This window comes from Ornithorhynchus anatinus, chromosome 12 (genome assembly GCF_004115215.2).
Source record: "Ornithorhynchus anatinus isolate Pmale09 chromosome 12, mOrnAna1.pri.v4, whole genome shotgun sequence".
NCBI lineage: Eukaryota > Metazoa > Chordata > Mammalia > Monotremata > Ornithorhynchidae > Ornithorhynchus > Ornithorhynchus anatinus.
In genome coordinates this window covers 16,361,505-16,383,258 of record NC_041739.1, presented here as the reverse complement: position 1 = coordinate 16,383,258, position 21,754 = coordinate 16,361,505, and the positions used below count along the sequence as shown (strand labels likewise).

General features: G+C 39.5%; 1 protein-coding gene across 7 annotated transcripts in view; it reads left to right on the top strand.

The window, feature by feature from the left end:
• Positions 1–324: 324 nt before the first annotated feature.
• The window catches only part of RAPGEF2 (Rap guanine nucleotide exchange factor 2), a 141,707-nt gene continuing 120,277 nt past the window's right edge, over positions 325–21,754 (top strand). For 6 of the 7 annotated variants that reach the window (XM_029076564.2, XM_016228569.3, XM_016228571.3 and 3 more), the window contains exons 1-3: positions 325–417; positions 7,983–8,039; positions 17,741–17,824. In XM_029076564.2, coding sequence (XP_028932397.1) covers positions 380–417; positions 7,983–8,039; positions 17,741–17,824 — 179 coding nt within the window. In that variant the 5' untranslated portion in view covers positions 325–379. The remainder of the gene's footprint in view (positions 418–7,982; positions 8,040–17,740; positions 17,825–21,754) is intronic. The other variant, XM_016228574.3, reaches the window with a different exon arrangement.

Sequence of the window (21,754 nt, the reverse complement as noted above, 5' to 3'; positions counted from 1 at the left end):
TCTTTTAATCTGATGCTTAAGAAGTAATCCTGGATAATTTTTTCCACATTTTTTCACAATCATGAATTTGAACATAATAAAACAAGAAATGTGTAAGAGAATAATGTTTGGATTCAAACTTGTTTTTCAAAATCTTAGCTACTATTTCTCAATTGTTTGATATCATAAAATGATTTGTTACCCATTCAATTAGGGAAGCTTTGTCTAAAGTTTTATAATGCCAAGTTCATTCTTAATATCCCGGAAATAAGATAACCGTGTTTTAGCATTCATAACAAGAAGTCTGTTTAAATGTGGAGATTTAATATGCAATGTCTAACAAATATGTCTTTTTTGTTTTTCACAGGATCTGGAAATAGTGTATTCCTACTTACATGGAATGGAGGCGTTGTCTAATCTGAGAGAACACCAACTCAGGTATGATACAAGTATCATGAATGAATGAGTGAATGAATGAGTTCTCAGTCATTCACCAAATCCTGTTGATTCTTCACAACACCTCCAGTATCCATCCTTTCCTCTCCATCCAAATGGCGGTCCAGGTAACTGGAGTGTCCTGAATTGCATAGTACATCAGCCCTCTTGCAGACCTTCCTCATTCCAGTCTCTACTCCCTCCAGTCCATACTTCATTCTTCTGCCTGGATCATTTATCTAAAGCCTCGATTTGGGCACGTCTTCCCATTTAAAAAACCTCAGTTGTTGTCATTCTTCAGATTAAGCAGAAAGTTTTCATTATTGGCTTTAAAGCACCCAATAAGGGCTCTTTCTCCTCTACTCTTCTCCATCTATCCCACCACACCTCAGCTTGTGTATTTTGCCACTATGGCAATTGTGCATCTTTTTTTTTTAAATGATATCAGGCACTGTATTAAGCCCTGGGATAGATACAAGCTAATCAGGTCGGACACAGTTAATACCCCACATGGTGCTCAGAGTATTAATCCCATTTTTACAGATGAGGTAACTGAAATGACCTACCCATGGTCCAGTCCCTCTAGACTGTAAGCTCGTTGTGGCCAGGGAATGTGTCTGTTATAATGCTCTATTATACTCTCCCAAACACTTAGTACAGTACCCTTGATACACAGTAAGCACTGACTGACAAGGTCACACAGCAGATAAATGGGATTAGGCCCCAGGTCCTCTGACTCCCAGGCCCGTGAGCTTTCCACTAGGACGTGCTGCTTGTCTTAATTGACTGATACTTGGTTAAACTGACGCAGTGGTGCACCTGAGCTGATAGCTCCAGTCATCCTGGCGATAGCACTGGCATTGTTCATTCATTCAGTTATATTTATTGAGCCAATATCGTGTACAAAGCACTGTGTTAAGTGCTTGGGAGAGTACAGTATAACAATAAATGTACATATTCCCTGCCCACAACGAGCTTACAGTCTAGAGGGGAAGGTATACATTAATGTAAATAAAGAAATCAAGAAATTACATTGGTCAGGGCTGGACATTCCCAGACCTGCTCCTTACCCCATCATGCTCAATGCTGCTACCTTTCCATCTCTCTGCCTTTCACTGCAAAGCTCTGGCTTGGTTGGATCAACCACAGCTAGGGCAGCACACTCGAAAACGGTTCTGCATGAAGGGCACGGTTAATTCACCACCCAGGTCTGATCTGCAGTTCAACAATCGAGAATCTATTGGTAGTATGTTTTGGAATAGAGCCGGTTTGGTTTTAAAATTCCCCAACCCATACTTTCCAAGTACGCTTTTATTTAGAAACATCCCCTTGAGAGGTCCCACTACATCAAGAAAATTGTTTATGCATATGTGTTTCCTAAGAAAGTATTATTCCACGACCTGATACCTTTATTTCCAATGATTTATTCTCCCTGGATATATCTGAGAATAGCTCATAATATGCACTGTGACTTGACAGAGTGGGTGTTTAAGAATGGTGTCTCCTCCACAGTTCTTGCTTGGAGAATCTAATAAATTGGTACTATAAAACTCCTGATTACCCAGCTGCTGTTTTTTAGCTCACGATTTGTAATTAACAATATCATGCTAATATTATTAGGAATTACAAGAAATGTTTTTGTGATTTTGGCCAGTGCTGTATCGAGCTTGGCATTTTGTCCTCACAATGGAAACAAAGGACATTTAGAGAAATAGGATGACTTTGGCCTTATTTAACTTCCATTCTTGTAGTTAGGGGATTACTGTATAATAGCCCTATTTGAAAAATATTTCAAAGGTGAAGAAAACTCATATCTCACCATCACCGCCCCCCCCCCCCAACACCCTTGGCCCATACTATTGTGCTGTGAAACCAAAACAGAACTGTAATAAATTATTTATTTATGTTAATTTCTCCTTCTGTAAAGTGTAACCTTGTTGTGTACAGAGAATGTGTCCAACTCCCTGGTGCTCAATAAGTGGCCTCGAGGAAAGAGCATGGACCTGGGAATCAGAGGTCCTAGATTCTAATTGCAGCTCCACCACTTGTCTGCTGTGTGACTTTGAGCAAGTTACTTCTCTGTGCCTCAGTTTCCTCATCTAAAATGGGGATTGTCTGTGAGCCCCATGAGGGAAGAGGGACTGTGTCCAACCCAATTACCTTATACTACCCCAGCGCTCAATACAGTCCTTGGCAAATAGTAAGCACTTTACAAATCCCCACAATTTTTGTTGTTGTTGTTATAAATTCCACTGACTGTTGATAATAACTGTGGCATTTGTTACAAACTTATTATGTGCCAAATACAGTTCTTTAGCACTGGAATAGATATGAATACTGTTAGGCACCGTCCCTGTCCCACATGGGCTCACAGTCTAAGTGGGAGTGTGAACAGGCATTTGATTTACTTATTATACATGAGGAACTGAGGCACAGAGAAGTTAACTTATTTGTAAACACAAAGAGTGAGTTTTGAACAGGTCCACTAGAACCTTCAAAATCATAATTATGTGCCCCAGTCTCTGCTGGAAAGGACCAACTTTAGAGCCAGGGGAAAGTATTGTTTTGGAAGGATTATCTTATAACTTATATTACTTGGAAAAATAAAAAAAAAAATGAAATTCAGTGCCTTATGTTGTGAGAGAACTGTTGCTACCTTTTTGAACTGGAATTTGGAGACTATCCAAAAAACAAAATAACACCTCATCACAAATTGCCAGCCTCTCTTTCAGGAACTGAGTTGGCAATTAATAATAAAGGCTGAATATTCACAGTTTTGGCAGTAGTAGGAGTGCTATTTGTTGAGCCCCTACCGAGTGTACTAAGGGATTGGAAAGTACAACAGAAGCACAGGATGTATTAATTCCTAGCCCACAAGGAGTTTGTACTCTAACAAGGGAGAAAGAAATGTTCACAAGCAGCTTGTCAAAATAAAAGCAATTGAACCTTCCATGTATAGTAAGTGCAAGAGACTGCCTGAAAGGTTAAGATTCAGGGGGCTGATAATTATCTGGGGAGGCTTGTTGGGAGAGATGGGATTTTAGGAGGGGAAGGCTGAGGTCTGGTGAATTTGTGGAGGAAGGAATAGGCACTAGGTAAACAGGTTGGAGACAGCTAAGTTGAGAATGGGGTTCAGCTGGGAGGTAAGAAAGGGAAGAGTCGAGAGTGTGACTGCTTAATAGTGGGAGAAGAGAGTTGGTTGAGTGCTTTGAAGAAAAGATAAGGATTATTTGGGAATGTGTTACTCCCCCAAATTCAGTTTCAAGGCTTTAGTACAAAATTAGAATTAGAATGGTGCTGTTTTCTCCCTGTTCACCATGTGGACAGGACCATTTTCCTGCCAAACTGTGTTGTATTATTCATTGTTTTGAAAAGCCATGTATGGTTTTTAGTTTCTCAAGTGCTTGACATTATTTCACTTGAGCCGACTGTATTTTGCAAACACAGAGCAAAGTAAATTGTTGACTGGTAGTATGATAAATCGATAAAAGGCATTGACCTGCTAACCGGAATAAAGTCAGGAGATTCTTGCTGAGGAAGTGGGGAACTTTCCCTATCTGCTTCACTCATGTAGCCAACAGCTGAAGGGTGTTTCTGTTTACAGTGCTACCCAAGGAAGAGATTGGTCTGTGCCACACATATGTAGAGTGTGATTAGGAATAAAGCTTCTCATGAGACTTGAAATCCATCTTTGAAGCCATTTTTGTTAGGCCAGTTTTAAATAGATAAAACCTTATGTTTAGTTTTTTTCCCCCTAATTTTGAAATCAATCCATATAATAGTTCTTTAACCTAAAAATGCTACGGGTACAGTTTAATGTACTTTAACTTTGTATGTTATAGTACTAGTAGGCAAACTATCAGAGTCCAACTGATTCATTGCCTTGTAGTAGTTTGTTTCCTGTTCTAAAAAAATTCAATTTGTTTTGGTCTTCCTGGAAAGGCCTTGGAAGATCAGATGACTAGTTTTTTGGCTACTACAATTTTTGAGTCATTAAAGCTAGGCTGATAATAATCAATAGTTGAACACATCTGGGCAAAATCTTCTTTGATTTCTCTTTCACCACCCACATTGAATCCAGCTTTTTCTGCCCTGCTCCTGTTCATTTCTCTCCACCCTTGGCTCAAATACTTGTCACCTCCTCACTGATCACTTCATCACTCTTCTCACTGATCTCTCTTCTCCGGCATCTCCCCTCTTCAGTCTGTTCAACACTTAGCTTCCCCTATCTTCTAACGAGAGAAAGTCAGCTTGGTTGCATCAGACATCTAATTAGTGACCCCTAACTGACTGTGTTACTGGTCGGCAGCAATACGAGAAGAATGCTCATAATTACTCTTGATTTGTGCAGCACTGAGTTCTGATCAATTTGATGGATTAGTTTGTCACTTGAATATGGAATTTAACTCAGAGCCATCTGCACTGTTCAAATGGGTGAAAATCCCTTCTTTCTTGAAGAGGTTGACAGTAAAGAAGCTTCAGGACAACATCACAGATGGTGTAAAAAGTAAAAGCCAATTTGAATGTGTCGATGTCCCCGAGATGCAGTCTGTCAAGTAGCCACACAAGCTTTGACAGACAAAATGAGAACTAGTTTAGTGTACAAGACTCCAAGATCAAATAGGTTCTTGAGCAAAGCAATACATTTCCGGCACCTTGTGGTTTCTCATGACCCTAAAGGAAAAGGGGTGTTTATTGAAGTTTTACATCAAAGAATGAAGAATGAGTTAGAAACTATGCACAACCACATTGGGATGCCAAGGCTGAAGAGAACCAAACCTAGACAGATCAAAAGCAAATCAAATTTCAGGGAGTCCCTGAGGAATCAAAGGACACCTATATATACGTAGTACCATTGAAGAGTATTTCTGTCTCCATCTCAGATGAGGAGAAAATTTTAAAACAAAGGCCAACACTAGTGGCAGTAATAGCAGTGGGGTTTAATAAGTGCTGTGTTCCAAGCTTGGAACAGATATAAGATAACCAGGTTGGATACATCATGTCCCATGTGGGGCTCAAATCTAAGTGGAAGAGAGGACAAGTACTGAATTCCCCAATTTATAGATGAGAAGACTGAGGCATAGGGAAGTTAAATGACTTGTCCAGGGTCTCAAACTAGATTAGTGGCAGAGCCAAGATTTGAACCCAGGTCCTCTGACTCTCAGCCCAGTGCTCTTTCTACTAGGCCATGCTGGTTTTCACTTGTTGATTACACACCTACTGCCACTGAGTATTAGACCTTTTGAAATTCACTTGCCCAGATGATAAGTGACCATTCTCTGACCAAATCACTATTATACTTAGAGCTTTGGAGGGCGAACTAAAACTGTTCCTAAAATGTGGAGTACTGAGAAGTCAGAAATATTTATTGATTGCTTGCTATGTGCAGGACATTTTATTGTGTTTAGAAAAATACATTAAAAGTAAAAGATATGGCCTCCACCCTCAAGTAGTTTATGTCTATGTTGCAGGGTCTCAGACTGCACTGTTGTCACCATTTTCAAGAGGGAAGGGGAAAAAAAGAAGCTTTCTGTAGAATCAGACTGTTTCCACTGCTGGCCTAGCCAGTCTTTCACTCCTCCCTCTCTGCTTCATTTGGTGTGGATGCCTAGGAGAAGGAGGAGAAAGAACAGTGATAAGTAAAAGTGTGAGTAGAGGTGGCCAAGTTACCAAGGGAATTGGCTTGGAAGATTAGTTGGTCCAACATGCCACTGTGGTATGCTTTTTGAGGGTTATTAATGCAGGACAAAGATAAGAATATCAACACTGGTGACCTACCTAGTTTAATACTACCATTACTAGTAATTATTATTATTACTGTGGTATTTGTTAAGCATTTACCATGTGTAATAATAATAATAATGTTGGTATTTGTTAAGCGCTTACTATGTGCCGAGCACTGTTCTAAGCGCTGGGGTAGACATAGGGGAATCAGATTGTCCCACGTGGGGCTCACAGTCTTCATCCCCATTTTACAGATGAGGGAAATGAGGCACAGAGAAGTTAAGTGACTTGCCCACAGTCACACAGCTGACAAGTGGCAGATCTGGGATTCGAACTCATGAGCCCTGACTCCAAAGCCCATGCTCCTTCCACTGAGCCACGCTGCTTCTCACTAAGTGCTAGGGTGGATACAAGCAAATCAGATTGGACACAGTCCCTGTCCTGTGTGGGGCTCACAGTCTCAATCCCCATTTTATAGATGAAGTCACTGAGGCACAGAGAAGTGAAGTGACTTTCCCAAGGTCACATAGCAAATGAGTGGTGGAGCCAGGATTTAGCCCCTGCCTTTTGACTTCCAGGCCCATGCTCTATCCACTGTACCATATTGCTTCTCTTAAGCCCCCAAAGGGATACCTTTATGGACTTGAGTGGGCAGAGGGTATAAGAATGCCATCTGCCCCATTTCTTCTCAGGATGCTGTGCGGTGTTTTGTGTAGGTTGTGAATGGGTGCACCATGTGAGACTCAGTTTCCCCAGCCATATTAGTATCCAGCACAGTGACTCAATAAGGGAAAACGGGGCCTGTTCATATTTGGGCTTGACATCCATTTTGGATGGATTTGTAGAATGTATTTTTTACCTTTGAGATTTTGACTTGAAAAAGAGATGTAGGTATTCCTGCACACTTATAGTTGTTGTTTTCCAACAAGTCCTCATTACCAAATAATCACAATTGTTCAACCATTGTGTCAGTGGCAAGTAAGCCTGCTGGGAGGATGGTTTTAAAACAATTACAAGAATAAGGTAAGTGGCTTCTCACACTCCAGTCTGACCCCTTGTCTGACACTTATCAGTATCCACTAATAACTGTAGATCACTAATTTGGGACTGTTCAAAGTTCGTTTCCAGTAAACAATGAATTTTAAATAGCCAAAATGTTTTTCTTTTCAATACTGATGACTATTGAAGAGTGTAGCCCCACAATCTTGATTTTTTTTTTTTTTGAAGCAAATTTTAGAAGGCATCCCTGACCATGTTGCATTGCATTATAGTCATCCTGTGTTATGGCAACAGTGTGTCACTCTTCTTCTTTTGTGCTCCCCCAATCTCACACTAGACTGTTTCTTTCAGTCAGGAATGTCTATTCAGTTCTTCTATTATACCAGGGTATGAATGCTGAATTTATTTAAATAGCCTAGTTTTCATTCCTTAAATGATTTTGCATTGATGAGTTAAGTGCTGCTTGTCCATAAGCTGGTCTTTCAATTGCTTGTTAATTTTTTTGTGATTAGTTGAGCTGTTACAAATGCAGTAATATGACTATCATTAAAAGCTGTTTTGAGAAGAAGTAATTTTGGAGCCAAGTATTATTGAAAATAATTGCAGTTCACCAAATGTTCAATTTACAAAAGATTTCCATAAATTAATTTCCAATTATACAGATTTTGTTTGGGAAGTTCAGAATTTAGGTCAAATAATTGTGATTCATTTAAGATTTTAAATAAGTTTTGAAAGTTCCATTGAAAATTGTAATTTCTATTACTGCAAACCATTTTATTGGATTATTATTTAAAACATTAAAAATGTCCTCTGATCTTTCAAGTTTTTTCAAATTTCTTTTGTAGGTTAATGTGTGAAACTGTGAGATACGAAAGACATGAAGCCAATGAAGTTTTATACTAGTAAGTGTTTCCTCTCTTCCTTTTGTGTGTAATTTAGTGAACTAAATCTTTTCCTCAGGGGCTGAAAGAGGTTTTTAATATCTCACTAATGCAACACTTCTTCACAAACACATTGAAACCTCTTATTGTCTTCTTATTTAGAATGTCCACATTTTTAGCCCACACCTAGATTAAAACTGATGTGGACAGCCGTTTTTAATTGTATTATATAGAAGGTCATAATAGCTTTGAAATGATGGTCTACGATATTTATAATACACCTACTGTGTGCAGAAAACATTGTTCAAAAAACTGTAGTGTATGGATGCTTTTGTAGCAATCCAGATAAAAATCTACATTAAGATTCTACTAGAGGGAGTGGAGAAGATTGGATTTAGAAAATAAGGGATTAATCTGTGTTTCAAATTGGGCACCAGTTTTAGTTTTTCCATTAGTAGGAATAAAGCTGCATGAACGATAAACTTTTTCGGGGAGCCTGACACCAACTACCTTTAACAGAGTCTCTTTCATTCTAAATTGTGGGTGCTAAATCTTATTTTGGATGCCTAGATATTTTGGGTAACTGAGATACACTGAGTCTACTTTATGATGTAGAGTTGCGGGACTCACTGTGGGCCTCTCCCCTTGGTCAGAAGTGGTGCCCAGGAGCCTCTCACTAAGATTCCTGTACTTGGAATGGGCTAAAATAATGAGATTTGTGATTGATGTGTCTGAGGAAAGAGTACAAGCTTGCCTCCTTTCTGAATCTGGTGCGAGATCTGGATTATTTTGATTACCTGTCTATATAGATCGGGTGGACAGAAAAAATAGTCAACTTCCAATTCTTTCTTCCAGTGTTGATCCAAAATATGGCTGTTTGAGTTGTCAGGATTAACATAGTGATTCTCAATAATGTTTCATGCAATCAGTCAAGGGTATTTATTGAGTGCAGAGCACTGTGTGAAGCGCTTTCAAGAGTAAAGTACAACAGAAATGTTGGGCACCCTCAGTTTCAATTTTTAATGTGATCCATTCTTGCATGTTTGCCTCAGAGATGATTTAATGAGGTACCTAGACCTGATCCCCGCCCACAAGCAGTTAACAGTCTAGAGTGGGAGACACACATTGAATTACAGGTAGGGGAAAGGGAAAAGTATAAGAACTTGTACATAAGTAAGGGTTTTGGGGCTTGGGTGAATATTAAAAGAGCTTAAGGGTTATAGACGCAAGAGCATAAGCGATGCAGAGGGGAGAGTGAATGAAAATGGTGGAGAAATGAGGGGTTAGGTAAGTGAAGGTCTCCTGGAGCAGATATTAGTTTAATAGCTTTGAAGATGAGGAGAGTGGTGGTCTATCAGTTGGGAAGGGGGAGGTAGGTCCAGGCCAGAGGGAGGATGTGGACAAGGGGTTGGTGATGAGACACATGAGGTGGAGGTACAGTGAGTATTAGAGGAGCAAAGTGCGAGCACTGCGTTGTAGTAGGAGATTGAAGAGGTAATCTCCTTGTTAATGCTCTCATAGCATTCCTGAATCATCATCCAATAGAATTGTTACTTCAAAGAGGAAGTGCCTAAGTCTGTCCTTTGCTGTTTTACCTCTACCTTCTGATAACCAGACAGTTGGCAAAGTTGTATTGGACTTCAGCCATATCTGCACTGCAGTAAATTAGAAGTTTTTGTTTCTATCTGTCACTGCGACAACATTTTCCATGGAGAGCGTAGCCAGTGTTTGCCATTAGGACAAATAAATCCAAGAACTTGGCAGTCGGTTCTTCATAAATAAACAGGTACTGAATAAAGACTTCAGTCAAGACAAGTTGTTTGCTAGTAGAAATGGTGAGCTTTTACCTCCCTGCCCTCAGTTTTAATTTTTAATGTGATTCTTACAAGTTTGCCTTAGACATGATTTCAGTATGAGAACCTAGAGATTAATCTAATAGCTTTCCTGTAAAATATTGGTAAATACAGTTTTGGTCAGTTCTGTTTTTGTGTGGTGATTTTCATCATCAGTACCTGCTTCACTGAAGAGATGTTTTTGTAGTTTTGATTTGGAGCAGAAGGTAATATGGGGTGAACAAAATCTCAAGATGTAAGAATGAATAGCATTACAGAACTAAAACTGCCATGAGGTCAAGTGTTTGCAATATGATTGAAAGCAAGGGCACTAAAATTGGCCAGTTAACAACCAGCTTCCCTTGAATCAAAGGTGACATTTAATAATCATCTTTCTTTTCCTTGTAGTGTTTCATTCCCTGACCTTCAGGAAGAATATACATTATTCTTCAAAAATCCAGTGCTACAACATTGCAGTACTTTAATATCCTAACTAAACATCACCTCCGTGTCTTTTTATAGAGATTTTATAGGTTCGTGAATGCTTACAGTTTAAATTTTGAATACCTGGAGTAAGTCGTTCTACCAACTCTGTTGTTTTGTACTCTGTGCACAGTAAGCGCTCAGTAAATACCATTAATTAAATGAAAGTACTAATCCATTTTATATTTGTCAGGTTTTCTGAATTAAAAATTGTGCTTTTTCTACTGTTTAGAAGTGGACGTGAATTAGTGACATGTCATAGTGTATGTACTATTGTTATGAAGTCATTATAGACCCACAGGGATTCTTATGAAATTGTTTCGTTATTTCTGCCCTTGTATTAACTTGCAAGGTAAAACCTTTGGTCCTAATCATCAGGAGTCAAATTTTTCCACGTAGCGTTTTTCTGCCACCAGTCAATGATTCATGAGCATCTAAGTCACCAAAAACCTTAGCATTCAAATGGTGCATCACATTACTCAAAATGTAGGATTATTCCATAGGCAAATTGCTCAGTAGATACTACTTGCAGCATTTCACAGGATGGATGCCTCAAAAATTCTTTAAGCTATTTTATAGAAATTTTTGAATCTCTTATTTACTGTATTTGAATTGTGATGTAGATATATGTGAAGCGGCATTTCAACACACTTTCATATTAATTTCATATATGATTTCCCTTTTGTCAGTTTCTCCAAACTTGGTTATCCTATATCAATTTAAACATAATAGCCCTTTGTTAGGAGAATAGGAGAGGTTATCTTCTCAGGATTGTTAGTTGCATTTAATACTATTCTCAAATGCATTTAAAAATTTGGCAAAACTTCTGTAATAGAATGTATGTTGATTCTAAATTTTACTATCTTTAAAATTCCATATGTGGGAAAAAATGTGTTTTCTTCCTGTGCATAATTCTCTTTGAATGATGCAGATTGCCTGGTGCTTAACAAATACCATAATTATTATTGTTTTATGATCCAGTAAAGTAACTGCATGTATGAATTAACACGGGGTCTACTTTACTATTTTCTTATACTCTAAACTTCTCTTCCTGCCTTTTTTACTATTTAAATGCAGTGATTGAGCAGCAACACCAAGACCCTTTCATAGACCTTACCTAAGCATTTGATATCATATCATAATTCAGGTGTCCTAAAAATTTCAGTTCAAAAATAAACCCTCAGCACTTACATACCTATCTGTAAATTATGTCCTTATATTGTCTCCCCCCAGAGTGTTAGCTTGTCTCTACCAACTCTGTTGCATTGTACTCTTCCAAGCACTTAGTACAGTGTTCTACACATAGGAAGTGCTCAATGTTACCATTGATTGATTGATCATTGATTGATAAACAGGTATCGAAAAAAGACTTATCAAGACAGTAATTTGCTAAGCAGATGTTGGTGAGTTCTAATTTGAAGGTGCCACCAAGAGATTAGTTCAGATTGAAGGTGCCCTACTCTCTCCTATCCCACCACCATTAGAGTAAAGCAAGGCAGTGGAGTATATGAGTAGTAATGATAATTATGGTATTTCTTAAATGTTTCTATGTGATAAGCACAGTACTATGTGTTGGAATATATTTCCTGTCCCACATGAGTCTCATAGTTTACAGGCAGGAGGATGGGATTTTAATCTCATTTTACAGATGAGGAAACTGAGGCCCAGAGAAGTCGTGACTTGCCCAAGATCTCATGATAGGCAAGTGAAAAGGCAGGGTTTTTTATGGTATTTAAGCACTTACTATGTGCCAGGCATTTTACTAAGTACTGGGGTACTTCAACTTCAGTGGTATTTATTGATGCAAGCTAATCAGATTGGATACAGTCCATGTCCCTCATGGGGCTCGCAGTCTTAATCCCCATTTTCCAGTTGGGATAACTGAGGCACAGAGAAGTTAAGTGACTTGCCCAGGTCACACAGCAGACAAGTGGGCAGATCTTGGATTAGAACCCAGATCCCTTGACTTCCAGCCCTGTGCTCTTTAGTCTCTATGCCTCTATTATATAGAATGTAATGATTGTGTTGAATCTGATTAACTTGTATCTACCCCAGCAATCAGAATTGTGCTTGCCACATAGCAATAATAATAGTGATGGCATTTGTTAAGTGCTTACTATGTGCAAAGCACTGTTCTAATCGGTGCAGGGGCAGATACAAGGTGATCAGGTTGTCCCACGAGGGGCTCACAGTCCTAATCCCCATTTTACAGAAGAGGTAAGTGAGGCACAGAGAAGTGAAGTGACTTGCGCAAAGTCACACAGCTGACAAGTGGAGGAGCCAGGATTATTAATAATAATGTTGCTATTTGTTAAGCGCTTACTACGTACAGAGCACCGTTCTAAGCGCTGGGGTAGATACAGGGGAATGAGGATTAAACCCATGACCTCTGACTTCCAAGCCCATGCTCTTTCCACTGAGCCACGCTGCTTCTCACAAGTACCATAATTATTATTATTATTATTACTGTCCCCAAATTCTGCTACCTACACAATCCCTGTCCCACATGAGGCTCACATTTACCCCCATTTTGCAGCTGAGGTAACAAGCACAGAGAGTTAAGTGACTTGCCGAAGGTCACACAGTAGACATTTGGTGGAACTGGGATTAGAACCCAGGTCCTTCCGACTCCCAGACTTGTGCTCCATCCCCCAAGCTACACTGGCTTATGTGAAACTTTCTGTGGGCACAGGCTAGTACGTAACTTTACTGTCAGTCCATAGTTCAATGCCAAATCTGCAACTGACTCATAGTCATCTGCACGTCTTCCTGGGTATGTGCCGCAAAAGCACGGAACTTGATGATTATCTCGCACTTCTGATGAGGTTTGCATCCAGCTGAATTTGTAGTGTTTCCTGGTCGTCCCCAAATGCATAAGCAGTGAAGACCAGATTGAGGACAGAGTTTCTCAATGTTTCCAGTTTCATACCAAGTTGAAGGTCAGTAAAGATCTAACCTATGTGGCGTTGAGACATGAACCTACTAAAGAAGATCCTTTAAGCTTCTTCAGCAGCAGGACGAGGTAACTAATTACAAGGTCTTGCAACACGGCCAGTTCACCAGCATTAAGGCAAGTGTGTACGGGAACACATCTTCCTTGGGCAAGACATGTGTTGAGAGTGGATGCCAGCCTGATATTAGGCAGCTGCTTTATGATGAAGTGTCATAAAGGAAGGAAGGAAAGGAAAGATAGATTTTTAAATATAATGAAGCTCAGAGCTGTGGATCGTTGGGAGAGTTCTGCAGCTGACAGACAAGCCTGGGAGAGGAGTTGTTCTTGAGCAGAAAGACTCTGAAGATTCCAAGAGACAATCTGCAAAACAGATTTATTCATTCATTCAATAGTATTTATTGAGCGCTTACTATGTGCAGAGCACTGTATTAAGTGCTTGGAATGTACAGTTGGACAACAGATAGAGACAATCCCTGTCCACTGACGGGTTTACAGTCTAATTGGGAGAGACAGGCAGACAAAAACAATACCAGTCAATAGAATCAAGGGGATGTACATCTCATTAACAAAATGAATAGGGTAATAAAAATATATACAAACAGATAAAGGGGCTGGGATGGGCAAACATACTAGGATAGCAAGCCTCTGTCATTGTGTGCATATTGTGGAAGCAAATGTGGTTCTTAATCCTTCTTTTCAGTTTAAACCCTGATGCATGTGTAGTTTTTCCACTGTCAATAACGTTATCTTCAAAAACAAAAGGACAGTTCTCTGTATATTCATGGAAGTCAGCTTTGTTTCTCATCTCCTTTTATCTCCTGCCGTTTATAAAGCAGTCAAGCTGTCTTCTGACTTTAGAAGCTGCAGGTTATGTTATGTCTGTATACCCTCTGCATGCTTGGGTGAAGAGACCGAATAACTTGTGGGGGGGTGGGGAGGGGAGAATCTGGATTGAGAGGGAGTTGGTTGACTTCTCAAACTGGCAGGAATTTGGGTAGGTGGAAATGGAGAAAAATACACTGTGCCTGTGTAATGTGTCTTTGTGGGTTGCTCTGGGCTGCTAGGATTTGCAGGCACTGTAATTCAGGAGGCATATGTGTATTTGCTTGCCTCTGGCCCACGCCCAGGTTTAAAACAGGTAGAGAGGTGTAGGTTGACAGCAGAGAACCTTTAGGCATCGAAGTCTGACCTGACTCAGCTAAGTGAACCATTATACTAATAATAGTGATATTTGTTAAGTGTAACCCCTTAGCACTTTTTAGATACAGGGCTAAATGCCAGGCAGTCGAGTCAGACACACAGTCCCTATCCCACTTGGGGCTCCCAGTCGAAGTAAGAGGAAGACTGGGTATTGAATCTTGATTTTACAGATGAGGAAACTGTGGCACAGAGCAGCTAAGTGACCTGCCCACGATCATTCAACAGCCAACTGGTAGAACGAGGATTGGTACCCAAGTGCTGTGACTCCCAGTCTCATTTTCTTTCCACTCACCCTTGCTGCTCCTCTTCCCTTCTGCAATCTTCCCTTGTCATCTTGCCTGCCTTAGCAAGTTTATACCAGCTGGGTTTTGTGGGTGGTGGAACAGGGATCCAACCTGCTCTGGATCTGAAGAATCAGTTGTGGGTCGATTAGGGATAATAAAGTGTACTTGAGCTTCTCTTTAGAAAAGGAATTCAAATCAGCCTCGTGGATGACTGGGGATGTCTAGTACAGTACCCTGCATATGGACGCCTATTGATGATGAAGCTGATGAACTGACCTAAATCTCTGAGATTCCTCAGACCAATCCTTTCCCCAGAGAATTTCCCTGGGTAAGGCATAAAATCTGGCATGAACAATCCCTGGATAAGGCATAAAATCTGGCATGAACAAAATGGGATAGATGTCTGGGGTCACAATGCTAGGTAAGGTTTCCTGGGAATTCGATTCTGTCTACCTTATTGGTTATCAGTTAGTACTCGGGCTTTCTTATGACCAGTGTCAGAATAATTCTGAGTTGTAAACTCATTTGAATGTGGAGAATTAGGAAAAAATTTTCTTTTACCACTTCTATCTGAAGAAAACATGGTGGTGACGGCAAAAGGAATTGTATGTGAGAATACAGTAGCACTCCAGGCCTTCATACTGCAGTGTGGATTCTCTTCGACACAGATTTTTGTCACGAGCAAAACTTCAAGTTAGAGTACTATGTTCATATGGCTGACTTTGTATTCAGAGAAGGCACTAGTTGACGGGGAGGTTTCCAAAACATTGGAAGCCTAATATTTCTCTTGACGTGTGATTTTTACAGTAGTTGTCTTTCCATGCTTGTGCCCAGTCTAAGGTGAAATATTTGTTCAGTGGTATGTTCTAGCACTTCAGTAGCCTTGTACTCTAATAAATGTTTCATTAATTGTAAGCTTCTCTGTGGCAGGAATCTATGTTCCCAAGCACCTCCTCAGTAAATGCTTTTGATGATGGTTTATCTCACATGATTACCCTCACTGGAAAAAACAACAATCATGTCAGATCACCCATTTTAAGATCAAGGACTGGTGTAGTAGTTGATGTATAATTCCTGTTTTCTCTTATGCCATTTTTCTTCTGGCTCACTTTCATTTGGGTTCATTTTGATAGCTCTGTCATTTACTGTCAGTTAAACTTTTTTTAAAGTAGTCATGAACTTGGCAGTACATATCCTACTTACACAGTCATGCACAATATTTAATAATAGTACTGTCACTTTTTATTATGGAAGTTTAGTGGGCTTTACTTACGTTTGAACTCTTAATTGAGTGTTGGATGCAAAGAAAAGCTCAAAAAATTGTGGAAGTGGTAATAAAATGATTAATCTTAATTTAGAAGTGCATTCTTTTGATTTATTTGCTCGTGTCAAAATTTGAAAACATTTTAAAGTGACCTAACCTGAATTTGTTTACTGTAGGGTTAAAGAACATTTGGTAGCTATGTGACCTTGTAGAAAAAGCATGGGCCTGAGAGCCAGAAAACCTTGGGTTCTAATCCCAGGTCTTCCACTTGCCTCCCATGTAATAATAATAATGGCGTTTGTTAAATGCTTACTTTGTGCAAAGCACTGTTCTAAGCACTGGGGGGATACAGTGTGATCAGGTTGTCACCCGGCTCACAGTCTTAATCCCTATTTTACAGATGAGGTATCTGAGGCTCAGAGAAGTGAAGTGACTTGCCCAAAGTCACACAGCTGACAAGTGGCAGAGCCTGGATTAGAACCCGTGACCTCTGACTCCAAGTGATCTTGAGCAAATCACTTAACTTCATTTTCCTCATCTGCAAAATGGCAATTAAATCCTATTGCCTTCTTGTTGGACTGTGAGTCCACATGTGGAATAGAGTGTGTCCCAACTAATTTTCTTGTATCTACTCCAGTGCTTAGAACAGTTCTTGGTGCATAGTAAATTCTTAACAAATACCATAAAAAATTTATGACTGATAAAGTGGATCTGAGTACTGAGCAGTGTTGAATATTGGTTAAGAAAGTATCTTGGAGATCAAGTGATAGTCCATACTGCAAAGCTAGGAGAGCAAGAAATGTCGATCATTTCATAGCAATTATTTAAACTAAAAAGATCATACTCTTTGAATTCTAAAATCATTATATGACATTTTGCTATTGAATTTGGTATTTTATGTATCTGTAATAATTTATATATAGAAACATCTTCATTTTCCAAAATCAGTAGAATTGGTAGTCATGGTATTTGTTAAGCATTTATGAAGAGCCAAGCACTGCGCTAAAGTGTGGGGATAGATTCAAGATAATCCCAGGCCTGTTCCCTTTGCATTAGGCCACACTACTTCCCTTAGGCATTTTGAGACAAGAAGCATCATGGTATTTTATTTAGGTCAACACTGGGTGGCTTAAGGAGCCCACAGGTGCCTAGAGAAGTCCTTCCTGTGTTGGGTTATTTCTGATTGGGATGACTCTGGATTGGATTGGTTATTTCTTAGAGTCCTTACCTCCATAAACTCGACAACCTTCTTCAGGGTGTTTTTCAGACTGTGGGCACGGGATTAAAACCCTCTCAATCAGGGTCAAGAACCTTTTTGTGGAGAAAAACTAAACCAATTGAAACCTTCGAGCAGGCCCATTCACTTTACGACACCCTCATGTAGCATCCTACATGACAGGATATGATGACTCAGTGCACCTTGTGACCGCTTCATAAAGAAGCTATTCATAGAAAAGACGCTGCCGGCAAAGATGGGCAAGGAGAGGAGAGAATTAGAGGGTAGAGATAAGAGTCTGGGATTACCCCTTGTTCCTTCCTCTCCCGGTCAGTCCATGAAGCACTTTAGTCAGGGACTGAATCAGAGGAAACTTTGTCCGCGTTAGTATACAGGAGAAGCTGACTTGTTACAGTGTTTCTCTGGCATGCTCTTACTTTCATTTATTGTAAGACTTGTATCTAATAGCCTTTACTTTCTTTCCCTTCAGCCCCGATGACATTGGTACCTGTTGGTATATCCTTCTTTCTGGTTCAGTGTTCATCAAGGAGTCCATGTTTCTTCCAAGAAGCAGGTATGTGTATTCTTTAAGTTGATGTACATCATATGACTGTAACAAGTGAGAGCCATGGTGTTAAAAATACCAGGATGACCATTTTGCCCACATCCCCCATCTGGCGTGGAACTCCCTCCTCTGTCATATATGACAGACCACCACTCCCCCCACCTTCAAAGCCTTACTAAAATCACATTTCCTCCAGGAGACCTTCCCTGACTGAGCCCTCATTTCTCCTATGAGATCGAGGGAGACAGTAAGAGTGCAGTAATATCTGCCATCCTCAGGTTTCAAAAGCCCACATCATACAGTACTACCAATCCGAGTGTTATAACATCAACATACGGTGCAAATGAAGCCTGATTTGCACATATTTTAATTTCCATTGAAAGTTCATTTTCCCATCACAGTATATTAGGATTTAACGTGATTTAGAAAGGCCTGCGGTAGGGCTGATGCCCGAATGGGACATGATGCCAAACCAGGCTGTTAAGGTGTCTCTGCTAGGATCGTTTGGGTAGAGAGTTAGCTAATTTGCTTGTCCTAGCTGTTGACTCATCACAGTTCCCCACCCTGGCTCCGCTTGAAGATATGATCCCCTGTTCCACAGGGGTATACTGGCTGCTTCCTAGTAAAGATAAGATGGGGTTGAGAGAGGATGTGACGAAAGGTAGAAATGAATAAAGAGGGAAGGTGAATAAATATGTTTGCTAAATCATTTTGCGTTTTTTACTTAACATCTTCAGTGGTTGAAACTATCATTTTCTCTTCTTTAAGAGTAACTCTGACATCTGTGTTTGTGCAGGCTGTGAAAAGAAATTAGAATATTCAAATCACTATCCCTTCATAAGGGAGAGGAAAGACCAAATCAAGTCATATTTAATGGACACATGGGGCAGTTTGCATTTTATCGTTTTTTTGAAAGCCTGTTACCCTTTTCCTTTGAATGTCAAATGTTTCCAAATCCTATTTTGTCAGGGTGAAGGAGATAATGGAGTTTTAGGCTAAACGACAAGTTGGCACTATTTATAGTTGCTACTTGATGTTGCATCTGGTGACATTTCTCCAGAAAGACCATAATGTCTCATTTTGAGGTGACAGCCTAGAAATAGTATTCATACTCACTGACAAAGAAGGAAATCCCTTCCTTATAACCTGAAGTTGCATGCTAATGATGTATCCATGAATTTTCCCCAGTTATTTTGGGATGAGAAGAGCAATCATTTTGGACTTTGTTTTATCTTCTGCTTCATTTTGGACTAGAATTTAGCATGCTTGATTTGTAAGAATGTAGTCAGTTTTCTGGGGGGAGAAATTATTTTGTATCAGGAAATTAAAGTAAAGCAGGCTGTAATTCAGTAGAGCAACTCAGTTTATATTGCATCTCTGTAGGAATTTGCTTATTCAGGCTCACATAAAAATAAAAGTAAGTCAAATATCCCCATTGATTGTGCTTTGTTTGGATATTGACCAAAATACTGCTTTGAAGAAAGCGGCCTAATATTTTTTTCTTCCTTTTTTTTGACCCTTTCTTAATGGAGGTTGCTTTCATTAACAAGTATTTTTGTACTAAACACACTTTTCTTCTTGATTAGTTGTAACATTGGGCAACATGCTGAGCAGCAGAAATTGGTGATAGTATTCACATCTGTTAGATAGACATCTTCAGTTGGGCTTTCTGAGTGTAGCTTGGTACATAACCATGATTGCTTTGGGGCTAATTATGAACCCATACTACTTTTTTCATTTAGGAAAGTTTTTGTGTGTGCTTCTAGAACAGTCATCTACAATAAAAGGGCCTGTTTTTGGCTAATTCTAGGACTTTGATAATGCTCTTAGGAAGTTGGAAGAATTTCCTGGAATATCAAGAGTCAGTTCAGACACAAGCTTCCACATTCCTTGATGCATCGCTAAGCGTAGTTATATAGAACAGGTTGAAACAGACTGGACCTATTACACACACCATGAGTCATGTTAGGATTTTCTTGATTTTAGGGCAGCCACATTTTTAGTTATTGCAAATCCCGTGTCGCCTGATGAAGACAATTACTTCTGTAAATTCTTTAGACTTCATTTTGTCACAGATGCCCAATCCAACTTCTGGAATAGTTCCATCAATGTTACCATTGATTGTATTGAGCACCACTTGAAAAGCTAGAATCCCCCAAAATAGGGATCCTGAACAATGAAATATTTGGAGAATACTTCAAATAATTTATGTATTTATTTTTATATGATATTTGCTAAGCACAATTTGTCAGGCACTGTTCTAAGTGCTGGGGTAGATGCGAGTTAGACTGGATATAGTCCCTGTCCTACATGGGGCTCACAGTTAAGTAGGAGGGGGAGCAAGTATTAAATCCCCATTTTGCATTTGAGGAAACTGAGGCACATGGAAGTGAAGTGACTTGCCAAAGGTCACCCAGCAGGCAAGTGGCGCAGTTGGGATTTGAACATGGTTCCTCTGGCTCCCAGGCCTGGGCTTTATTCACTAGACCATGCTTAAGCATTAGGGCTATCCTTAACTTAGAGCTGAAGCTGAACCTCATCATTTGTGGCTCAGCCTTCAGACTTCTTTAGAAAAAAAGCCAGGTCTACTTTGGGAAGTCTGAAAAATTTGGTGAAAATAACGTTTTTTTTACAGACTTCTGCTCTTAGCATCCTAATTAAAGGTGCTTTCCTATAACATTTGGAGAGAAACTGCACCCTCATGCATTATGACTCAAACTTTGGATTCTTTTGAAAGATAGTCCTAGCTGACCACTTGTATTTATACCAAAAGAAGGCTACTATTTGTAAGCATGCTATATGTAAGTCTGGAGTATAAATGTAGATATTGTGAAGGATAATGCAAGTCATTGTGCAAAGCTGTGTTTATGTTCCCCATGCCTCTGGGTGTGTGCCTGTGTATTTCTTTTTCTTTGTCCCTTCTTCCACCTTTCTCCTTTCTCACATTTAATTCTGGATGTGCAGGGAGAGTGAAAGGTTTAGGTTCAGCAGATAAATGAAATCTACCTTGCTTTAGCTAAGCCCGAGAAAATTAAAGACTTAATTGTTTTTGATATTTGTGCTACATGACATAATTCCAAGTGTTTTATTTCATTGTGCTCTGAGCTCTACTATTGACTATGGAAGCTGCAGCCTTAAAATTGTCACCTAGATAAATGTCATCTGTATTTGGATTAATTTCCTTCAGGGTAAAGGTCGTTGTAATTATTAAAACTTGAACAGAAGCACTGAGATTTTCTTTGAGAAAAAACATGTCAGCTCCTGGAAGGAAAAATGACAGTTTTACTTATTGCTTGCACTGCATCCTAGACACCACTCCACTTGTTATTTTCCTATTTTGGGCTTATACTAGGCTAGTTGCTCACTCCTGAAACCCTGATGTCACTCTTTTTCCTTCTGAACTAAGGAGAATTGTTTGTGAAGATTTTAAGGTGGTAGATTATTTGTGGTAATTCGGACTGAAGAGCCAAAGCGGAGACAAACTTGAATAATTTAACCCTCCTACCCTTCACAACAAGGGGGAAAACATCACAGGTGACAAGCAGGTAATTGTAGGTGTCATTAGCAAATACATCAGTGAGTGGCAGAGAGGCATTAAGAAAAACAAATTAATAAAGAGAAAAGTCAAAGATAGGTGAGAGTATTTATTAGGTGCTTATTATATGCCAAGTACTGTACTAAGCACTGGGCTATTCATTCATTCAGTAGTATTTATTGAGTGCTTACTATGTGCAGACCACTGTACTAAGAGCTTGGAATGTACAATTCGGCAACAGATAGAGACGATCCCTGCCCATTGGCAGGTTTACAGTCTAATTGGGGAAGACAGACTGACAAAAATAAGACAACTTAATCATGATAAATAGAATCAAGGGGATGTACACCTCATTAACAAATTAAATAAGGTAATAAAAATATATCATCAGGTCATACCCAGCC